This window comes from Acipenser ruthenus, chromosome 12 (assembly GCF_902713425.1).
Source record: "Acipenser ruthenus chromosome 12, fAciRut3.2 maternal haplotype, whole genome shotgun sequence".
Taxonomy (NCBI): Eukaryota; Metazoa; Chordata; class Actinopteri; order Acipenseriformes; family Acipenseridae; genus Acipenser; species Acipenser ruthenus.
In genome coordinates this window covers 31,015,023-31,026,100 of record NC_081200.1, presented here as the reverse complement: position 1 = coordinate 31,026,100, position 11,078 = coordinate 31,015,023, and the positions used below count along the sequence as shown (strand labels likewise).

General features: G+C 37.0%; 1 protein-coding gene across 3 annotated transcripts; it reads right to left on the bottom strand.

The window, feature by feature from the left end:
- Positions 1-1,117: 1,117 nt before the first annotated feature.
- LOC117416533 (torsin-1A-interacting protein 2-like) lies at positions 1,118-9,803 on the bottom strand. Of its 3 annotated transcripts, none has more exons than XM_034027668.3 (5): positions 8,902-9,803; positions 7,466-7,594; positions 4,015-4,095; positions 3,759-3,866; positions 1,118-2,877 (listed from the first exon to the last, which is right to left on the bottom strand). In XM_034027668.3, exons 1-5 carry the CDS (start codon positions 9,233-9,235, stop codon positions 2,090-2,092), a joined length of 1,440 nt encoding a protein of 479 aa, XP_033883559.1. In that variant the 5' UTR covers positions 9,236-9,803; the 3' UTR covers positions 1,118-2,089. The 3 variants fall into 3 exon arrangements, with proteins under 3 accessions (XP_033883559.1, XP_033883558.1, XP_033883560.1); XM_034027667.3 differs by having other exon boundaries at positions 4,015-4,098; positions 8,902-9,802; XM_034027669.3 differs by having other exon boundaries at positions 4,015-4,098; positions 8,917-9,800.
- Positions 9,804-11,078: the final 1,275 nt, after the last annotated feature.

The window sequence follows — 11,078 nt, the reverse complement described above, 5'->3', positions numbered from 1 at the left end:
ACTAAACCAGAGGACATGGTAGCTTGAAACAGAAATGTACTGGTTTCTTGCTTGTTACACAGCTGGTTGTAAAAGTCCAGCACAACTTTATAGGTACAATACATTTTCACTAAAGACAACAGCACATTGCATGTAAAATTGCATTGTAAAAGGACACTGACAGTTGTTTAGTTTTTTTCTTAAAACAACATAACCAGGTCATAAATGTATCCGTGTCACACAAATCTTAGCCGAATGGTTAAGGTGACTGGCTTCATAAAATGGGTTTTCATGCTTATTGTGCCTAAAGTTACAAGAATTAAGAAGCTCAGAATCGCGTGGCTGGTTTCACACACAAGCTACTTACTGTTACTTTAGATGTGGTATTGTAGTCTAAGATTGGTGCTAATCCTGATCTGTGAAATCTGACGGGGTGACAGCAGTACGGGGCACTCCTTCCCTCAACCAGTGCTGATGCTCCAGCCGGCTTTCTCTCCATTCCATTTTCACTTCTCTTTTTTTCCCTCAAAATAAACTTACAGTTCAGTCTCCGAGTCTCCAGGGCCGCTATCCCTTTCCTGACACCATATGTGACGTACGCATTACCAAGGAGTCTCAGAGACCATAAACACTGCAGTTAAGCGCTCATGCGTATTGATTTACAATCACATTTTCTAACACAAAAACAACAAACACCGCACACAGTACCTTCACCAACACTTCTCTAAACTAACACCCATGATCATCCTATTTATACACCTGTGGCTGGAGCCTTAATTAATCATTCTTGCCATGTTGCCTGTTATTTTTTCCAAAACGTTTAATTTTCATAACTAAATCATGGCACTTGGTGTTCAAACAATACATTAAGAGTAACACTTTTACTATTTAGAAATACAAATAAGTTTAAAATGCACTAGTCACCTGTAACTAAAAGTCAATTTAAACTGTTAGCTCAACTGGATTGCCACAAGAAAATACTGTATTCTCAAATACAGAACTCCCCCTACAGATAAAGATGTATTCCTGGCTTGTGAACCTACTGAGGGTCAGAGATATTGATTAACTGAATGACGGTTCATGAAATAGAAACATATAACTTTATCTACATTAAGTGGGTATATACAAATACAATTCATTTACCAATTGAAATATTTATTAAGGCACAAAAATAGTACTTCTTTATACAAGATAAAAATTGCATCTGATTCGTTAAGTGCACATAAGGTTAAAACAAAAATGACTTGCCTTCATGCAGGACCCCTCCCCCTCCCCCTCCTTCCTAGTGCAAGGCGTCTGGTTATAGTTAATGGACTATAGCACAGAATCTCAAGGGTTATGCTAGTTACCCAGTGCTTTAAAATAAAAGCAAGACATCTTGCATATCAATGAATTTAACACAGAAACAAAAAAGAATGACCAAAGTTAAAAATGACATTAAAATAAAACAAAAAACGAACACAAATGCGTGAGAAAGATACCCTTAAGGCATGCGGGATTAAAAATGAATCAGCTCAAAATAAACATGTACTGCTATCCTTCATATATTATTTACATTCATTAGAAGACTGAATCCCTGCTGTTGAAATTTACATAGAGACCTAATCTAGAACAACTGTTGGAATCCAAATATAGGGCCTTGGCTTTTTGCTGTGGTACTTTCTTGGCACCATTTATTTCTGAAAGGAAACAATATTGTGAAAAAGAAAACTACTAAGAAACTAGTTTGGTGCAGATTGAAATTTTGGTTTTGCTTCATTTCAATATAAATAGGGAATTTTAGCCAAAGCTTAGGAAATCTGGCCCCTTAAGTCCAACGCAAGGGTCATTAAATGTGTACAGAAACTCCTAAATAACCAGGAAGAAACCCTCCCCTTTTTTATTAATTTGGTTTGCCTTTTGACATACACTGCTGGTAAATGTGCCATGTACAAAAAAAGAATGCTCTATATCATGGTTATGTAGTCATTATACCCTTTCCAGAAAGTATTGACAAATAGTGGAGTTACAATAGGGGGACTATTGATTTCAATAGACAGCTTAAAATGTCCATGGACATATACAATCCTGGTACCAAAACTTGGAAAGAGCAATCGATGAACACAAGTACTTATTTACTGTCAGCAGAATCACAGCCTTGGTTTTCAATGCCCATCTCGGCAGTAACAGGCAGAATTAAGTGGGAGATGCGACTCCAAAGGCCCCCTAGCTTGTCGGCATCCATCCTGTTGAACGCATCAGGCTGCTCTGAATTGATAAACTTCTTCTGAATGTAATCCCGCACCTTCTCCTCCACTGCGCCCAGATTCAGCCCGGGGGTCAGCTCCTCCTCGTCGAGCAGGACAGTGAAGATGAGTGCCACTGCCTTATAGGCTGCATTCTCATGGTCGCAGTATTTGTAAAAGATGAGGGTTGCACCTGGGGGAAGCTCTTCCAATCGGTGGATCACTGCCGTTCGCTTATTACCTTCAAAGCTGCTTTTCAACTTTTCATCCAACAGCAGCTTGACCTGGTCACTGTCCACAGAGGACAGGCCAGACCCGTCCATCTGGACAACGCTGGCGTTCAAAGCCGAGGAATAAGCCTCGGCAAGCTGGCTTGCGAGACAGTGCAGAGTCTTCTGAGCACTCTGCCCGGAGGTCAGTATCATGCTGGCTGGCTCTGAGGGTTGAGCTGATAAGAGGTGCTTCTCAAGGAGGATCTTGCTTCTCTTCCACAATTCTTCTCTCTGGCTGGAAAAGCGGGACTTCAATTGCTTGAGCTTCATTTGAAAGGCCTGGAGGGTTGGATTTTCATCTGTGGCCGGGGGCTTGAGCTTGTAAACATGCAGAAATATACCCCCTACAAGCAGAGCCACCAGAACTAGAACTAAAAGGATATTCAGTAGCCTGTAGATTCCTGAAAATAAAATTAAAACGCTGTTGCATTAGGTTGTCAGCCTTACTGAATACATTAATCTGTTTAAGTTTCTTGCATGTTTAAATCTTATTCTTAAACAGAAGAATAAAATATAAATCTAATGGTTTTTGCCAACCTATTTTTATATTACCTTTTGGCAATTCTTGTTTACATGTAGTTTTATTAGGGAAATAAATTGTCCTTCAAAATGCAAATTAACCTATTAATATTAAAATATGTTCTGATGTTTCCGACAGTGCTCCTGATATTGTTGGCCAGTGCAATACAAAACAAAATAACTAAAAAAGAAAAAAAACAATCCTGTTGAGTCCATGAAAAGATTATTTTTTTCACAATTTGTTTTCAAAAAGATATAAATCAAGCCAGGACAAAAATGAAGAAATTAATTAAGAAACAAAATGGGTACATGCGATTATAATGTCATGCCATTTCACCAGGTACAGTACTTGTGTCAAAGTTGTATATGGAAAAACTAATACGCCTTTCAAATGATAACATGTACAAGTTCTGAGCCAGAACTTGCCTCTTCTTGTGGCTTTGCCTTTCCTAAGAAAGAAGATGAAGAAAAAAAAAAACTTTCCAATAGCAGTCTCCAAACCACTAAAAATATAAAGTTGCCATGGTCTACGAGAACTGCAGTGAAAGGGGAAAATAACATATATACACCATCCTCAAAGGGATGCTTAATAATAATAATAATAATAATAATAATAATAATAATAATAATAATAATAATAATGTCCTTATTTTGAAATGTCAATATTCAAAAGGTTTTTCTCCTTTCAGAAAAAAATGACACTTTGGAGTAAAGGGTTGCGTTTGTGTTCAGAGGACACAACTACTTAAGCTGATATTTATACCTTTTCCCACCGTCTCTTTACTGGTTGGGATATTTTGTGGAACCCTATTATCTTCTGTGTTGTTTTTTCTATGCCGCATTTGTGACGGCTTCAGCGATTGAATGGAACCTGAGAAGAAAACAAAAAGATTTAGACAAGCAAGAAATGTACAAGCACTGTAACGATCTCACTGGCAGTATTTAGACTCCATTATGTGATGAGGTGGGGTTTTTTGTGAGAATACATACAAAACATGCATGAATGCGAATAACAGTACCTCGCTCTCTTTCTTTCTCATTGCTGGTTTGGGAATGCTGAATTTTATTTTTCAGTTCATGTGATTCATTATCTTGGTGAACTGCTAAGGAAAAAACAAAAAACAAACAGTTTTAAATAAGACTCACATCAAAGCCCAACTTTTACCCAGTGATATTTCCTAATATAGAAATAACTTCAGGCAAGTTAGAATTGGAATTACTGTACATAAGTTTTGAGTAAATAAATAAAAGTCACTTCATGTACAAAACTTAAGTTCTGATTCTTTCAAACGGTACGGTACACTTGACACACTCAAAAATAGAAAGTTAAACTTTAATAGGTAATTTTAAGAACAATAAAGTGAGAAATACAGACATTATGAATTTATTTCTGAAATATAGGTGAAAGCATTACTGTGTACATTAGAACGGGACTCCCCCGCGGCTCGCTATTGCAATTGTAACTTCATTGTGTTTTATGTGCTTGATTACCAGGGATCCTAGGAATCAGTTTGCTGTCGAAAAACACAGATTTTCTACGCTGTCCGAGAATTTTTTTGTTTTACAGTTGGGATGGGGCAAAAAACATGCAATGCTATTTTTGGTTGTTTGACAACCAAATCAATACACTTATCATATATAATCATCAACACAGGCAATTTTGCTTTAAATTTAGAAAACAAACTTGTTCAATAAAACTGCTACGGTGTACAGAGGTCAAGGTTGAACGAGGCACACTGTCAGTGTCACCCACATTCATGCTGCAACGTAGCTGCAGTTTACTTCAGTATTCAGTGCGTTTTTACTACTCAATATCTGTTTAAAGATGCTGAAAATGATCAAAATCACCCCTAAAGATTGGGTCAATGAGTTTGGCAATACCTATCCAGGTGACTAGTCAAGATAACCCGAGATAAAGGAATATGAAAACTATTTTTGGTTTTTATTATTACTACACAGAAGTATCTGTAACGTTTAAAGTAAAATGTTACATTTGTTTTTATTATTGATTGATGGCACTTTGGAGAACATCCTTCAAGTTTGAAATAAATACTTCCTGTGTTAACTGTGTTTATTCAATAGTACTGTTTGTGGATGATGACTCAATTTTAGCCTTTTATTTTAATTGCGGAATAACCCGTAATGGAATGTACATCACATCCAGATATTGATGCGTGATATTGTAAATTTGTAAAAAAATAGTAAAATTGAACCAATCAAATGCTTACTCAGACTTCCGGGTATCCATATATTTACCAACAGACACGATAACCCTCGTATCAACGACACTCATTTTAACTGTAAAAGAACTAATTTTAAACATGTCAACCTCAGCAAATAACTGGATTAAATAAATTTATTGTGAGTTCAAGTTGGAGTGAAACTCAAGACTGTGTCCCTTGACTATTTTTTTCCTGTTATCAATACATTATGCATAATAAAATGGCTGAAGTAGCTTGGTATGGTTCTTGTTATTCTTGTAATTGGTAATATGGCAGTAGTGAATAACATTTTAAATTTTCAACTGGGAACAGGATGAGAATGAAAAACACAAGAAAAGGGTAACCCAAAAATATCCTGCCTGAAAAGGTATGTCATACAGCGAGAGGTTAAAAGAAATCAGTCTTTTTTTTCCTGAACTATAACGGGACGGGATTGGACAGGGCATTTTTTGACAAGACGGGATGGGACGGGAATGAACAAAAATTATATGTACGGAACAGTACGGGATGGGAAAAATTCTGGTGGGACAGGATGGGAACAAAAATTTAATTTAACATTTTTTCACAGGATGGTATGGGTCAGGAACATTTTTGATTGGACAGAATGGGAGGGAACTCAGGTTTCATTCTTGTGTCACTCTCTACTGTGTATTACCAGTTCAGGGCAGTAAGCGTCAGATGTAGTAGCCACTAGAGGCCGCTAGAGGTTACAAAACAACTTAACACTTAACTCACACACTCAAAATCACAACATTGTACCAAATTTCTCATCCTTGACCTTTATTATATTAATTTAAAGAAAACATTTCTAAAGTTATTTACAAAAATACAGTAAAACAATACAGCTGCAACTTCAGACCATGCCATATCATATGCAACTTACACCTAACCCCTAAAATTAACCCTTACATTATTATTATTTATTTCTTAGCAGACACCCTTATCCAGGGCGACTTAATCATTACAAGACGTTATTTTTACATACAATTACATTAACAATTACATCTAACCCAAACCTTATCCCTGCCCCTAAACCTTGCTGTCACTATTAAACTCTGTTACTATTATTTCAACACCTTTTGCACCCTCTAGTGGCCTCTACTGGCTACTACAGCCAATGCTCACCACCCTGAACAAATATACGCAGTAACGTGTACCGTAACCTCAAAGAAATTCACCCTAAGCATATTCAAATCATATTTTTAAAAACTGGTCACTAAGCACACACAACAACCAAGTAAATGCTACTAAAGTTAAATAAATGAAATTGGGTGATCAGAAAGGAAGTTTACCACATCAACGCACCATCTCTCACAGCATAAGAAGGTGAAATTGCATACGGTTGTTAAGGGAACCATAGGACACAAATACCAGTTATTCATGTTTTGCCACTAGGGGGCGCCACTGGTTACTACCACGTTTTTCCATACTACAGTACTGTGGGTATAAATAGTCTTGTCACTCACAAGGCAGCTCAGTCAAGCAACATGAAGCTGACATTTGCGAGAACCCTACATGATGTTAAAGTGACAGTGTGGTCTGGCTTTACGGATAACTTTGTTATTGGACCATTCTTTTTTGAAGGATCATCAGCAACGGGACCTCAAACGTGCACAGTCACTGCTGCACGATATCACACCATGCTGACAACCTATGTCATTCCTATGCTGCAGCAACGAAATTATTATTATTATTATTATTATTTATTTATTTATTTTTTAGCAGACGCACTTATCCAGGGCGACGAAATGTGATGAACACTGCAGTCTTCATGCAGGACAGGGCCCCTCTGCATATTGGTACCCATGTGAAACGCGTCTTGCAGGAGCACTTTCAGGACAGAATCACTTCATGTCACTTTGATTGTCAATGGCCACCTCGTTCACCGGACCTTTCACCAGCGGATTTCTGGTTACGGGGGTACCTGAAGTCACGCACAATTGTCCGGGAGGTGGCCAGCATACCTGATAAGATGGGTAATGCAGCCATAATGTCCGTCGTTACATCAACGCAATTCATTCTGGATTATGGAGGAGCACATATTGAACACTTGTGATTATCAGAGGTAGGTCAAAGTGGTGCCCCCTAGTGACAAATTAATAACTACGGCATTTGCGTCTCCATGGTTCCCGTAACAACCATGTGCAATTTCACCTTCCTGTGCCTGTGAGAGATGGTGCGCCGATGTGGTAAGCTTATTTTCTAATTACCCTGTATATATTCATTTTCACAGAACGCTACTCTGTACCTGTGGAACCAGCATCCCCCCCTGCACCATCAGAATCACTGTTTCCATTAACGTCATCAGAATATCTTGATGCCTTAGCTTCACCCACATCTTTCTTTATGGGGTCTTTCCTCTTTCCTTGGCTGGCACCTAAAACCAGAATGCATTAAAAAAAACAAAACAGAAAAACAATCATTTAGAGTATGACATGGCTATAATTAATATACAGCTGTTGGGTTTCCAAAAGGTGATTGCAAAGCTTTTTTTCTCTTTCATATCTGAAATAAAAAAAAAAAAGTGTTTGCATGTTCTACTGCGATTTGCATTTGTAGATTTAACTGCTAATTTTACCGTCCCCGGGTTAACACTAATCTTACTTGACTACCTAGTGCCGATACCAGACGTAAGATTGTATGCCATTAGTTATTTCCTAATTTATTTATTTTTCACTGATTTCATGATATCTCTATCTATTTTGTTTGTATGTAGCACGGTAGGCCTTTACGTATTTTGTTGAAAAATAATACTGTTGGGAAAACACCTTTTATTGGTACAGTATCAACCATCTCCAGATGGTGGCGCCAAATGTGTGTTTTCTTTATTTTATTTTTTAAATCATACAATTTGATTGGCTTAAGAGTCGCTTCAAGTCAGTTAGTTATTTCTCAGATCTTCTTTTAAAATCATACAATTTGATTTGCTTAAGAGTCGTTTCAAGTCAGTCAGTTAGTTATTTCTCAGATCTTCTTTGTTATATAATGCTTTATGTTGCATAACTACAAGAGAAGTCTGTTGCGCCATGTAATGTGCATGTTGTACCTTTAGTTTAACTTAAGTATGTTACACGTTTACACAGCGTTACAAAGTCCAGCCGTACTTTTTTGTTAGTTCATGTCCAATGCATCAGACAATTATTTTAAGTCTAAAATATAACAATCTGTGTGTGTCGGAGGATTACAAAACAGCTGCTATATGATTTACATTGAATTAAAATATTTAACATAGGTTTCACATGTAAATGAAACAAATTGTAATTTCCTGTAAAACAAAAGTATAACTAATACAGAAGAGGGTTGATAAACGATTATATTACAAGCAGTAATACATTATTGTTGTTATAATCTGGATAAAGCAATTTGTCGTTTGCATTACATAGTTGGAAACAAATGATTTAATCAATCATTTTTCTGTGACATTACATTGTACAATTTACTAGGAAATAGAAATAGACATACGTGGACATTTTCAATATATTATGTTTCAATAAGTTCTGTTGTAAATGGAAATATCATGGATTCACCACATTTTTAACTTGAGATAAAACCAAGTCAACAGAAGCGCCATTACCGGACTTCAAAATGAATCCAAGGCCAAATACTTAAAAAATGTACACTCCATTGTGTTAATGCTTCCGTGTGCTTTCAGGCACGGAAAAGTCACTATTTTAAATATCTCACCAATGAAAGGCTTACCTTTGGATCTTTTTCCAGCCATTTCTGAATTAGCTTCCCACTCGTTCAAGTTTCCTGATTCCACTTTCGCTTCTTCATTCACATTCGGTGAAAGATTCGATTCTTCACACCGGAAAGAATAACTCTTGACTGTTTCTGTCGGAAACGTATCAGAGATACACTCAGCCCCGGAAAAGGCGCCACTGTGATTAGCTAATTTTAGCTCAATGTCAATTTTCGAGTCAAATTCGGAAGCTCTTCGATTTGCAGTTTTATAACTTTTAATAGAAGGCCGAGGACTCACATTTCCACAGTATTTTCCCTGGCTAGGCCCCGACATTATTTTCGATAGTTCTTCTTTTTTCTTACAGAATTTCTTGATGTTTGAAGTTTAAAAGGTGTGTGCCTTGGTGCCGGTGTTGTGTAATATTCTGTATCCCACAAAATTCTGCATCCGCTGCTTATACTATGTGCAATCAGGTGGTCTGGCGATTCGTCTTCCGCACTTTCGTCACGGTTTGTTTTGTTGGAATTCCGAGGTAAACTAAATTTCTAATGTTAAGGGTGAGGGTTAGTCTATATTTGCATTATTACGGTACAATGTTTTTTACTAATCAAAAACCACTTGATTGCATATAGTACATCAATACGCAGGGGATGCAGGCTATAACACAACACCGGTCCCATGTGAATAATAATAATAATAATAATAATAATAATAATAATAATAACAAATGTTCACTGCATAAGGATTCAATATCGTTCTCTTAAAATAGTCCCATTTCCGTTCAGAAGAAAACAAACCATAGCATCCACTCCTTTTTAGATTTCGAATTAACTATAAATATAAATACGCTGCCCCTACAGGAGGTATGACACAGGCCCGGTTTTTGAGATGGAACCGCATAACAGTCTCGCGTTTTGATTGGTCCATGTCTGTCACATGAATATGTCGTCACACGAGTGGAAAAGCTTGCAGGCATTTTTAACATTGTAATCAGAGAGAGAGAGTGATCTGCTTTCCACAACCTTACCATTAAAATATAATGTGGTATTACGCTGTACTGATATAACAAACTATGGGTGATTACTTTATATGAATTATCATGTTATGCACAAATGTAAGAATTGGCTTTCTGTGGTGGTGTACTTTTTTATTTCAAGTAGCATATATCTATAATCGTTTTTGCGATATATTTTTAATATAAAATGTATACACTATTGCAGTTTTGTTAGAGGATACATTAGTTTATCGCTAATGTAATCACAGTTGTACATATAGACTGCCCCTGTTTTCATTTACTTCCCAAATTCTGGGCCGCTTTGGTTTTTAGATAACGTCCCAAATTCTGGGCCGCCTTGGGTTTTAGATAACGTCCCAAATTCTGGGACCCTTTGGTTTTTAGATAACGTCCCAAATTCTGGCCGCTTTGCATTTTCGAATTCAGCCCAGTTTTGGGGACTCAGCTGACAGCGAGTTTCTAAGTCATCCATGCACAGTTTACCATAAACTGGATCGTGAATTCATTTGAGAGTAACCCTTAGTACATGAATCAAAGTTAATGTATTTTTTACTCTCCCCAGAAATCTTTTTTTTTATTATGAAAAAACAAATAAAATGTAAATGTTAAAAAAAAACGTATTTCTTATTACGTGAAGAAACTACATTGCACTGAAATAGATACATGAAAATTAATTAAAGGCTAATATTAAAACACATTTTGGGAAGGAACATGGTATTCCAAAAAAAGGACATCTCATTTTCTTATGTAACGTCCATCAATATATTGTAGTGTTTCAGGTTCTTTTTGGACAGAAATTAGACTGCAACTGTGAGTAGATGAAGGCCGTTTATTTTGACAATAATTAAATAATCACAAAATAAAATCATAAAGTGAGGGAAAGGAGACTGGGAGTCGAAAGTGAAAATAAATGATTGTAGTAATTTTTCTTTTACCCTACCCTTCCCAGTCTTTTCCCGCCCCTCTTTTGCGCAAAACCTGAACTCCAATTCCCCTCCACACACGTGTACCATCATGCAACCCCTGCACGCACACATCACTATGCAATCCCTGCACGCATACACCCACCATGCAACCCCTGCACACACACACCACCATAAGACCCCTACATGCACACATCACCATGCAACCCCTACATGCACACACCAATATGCAACCCCT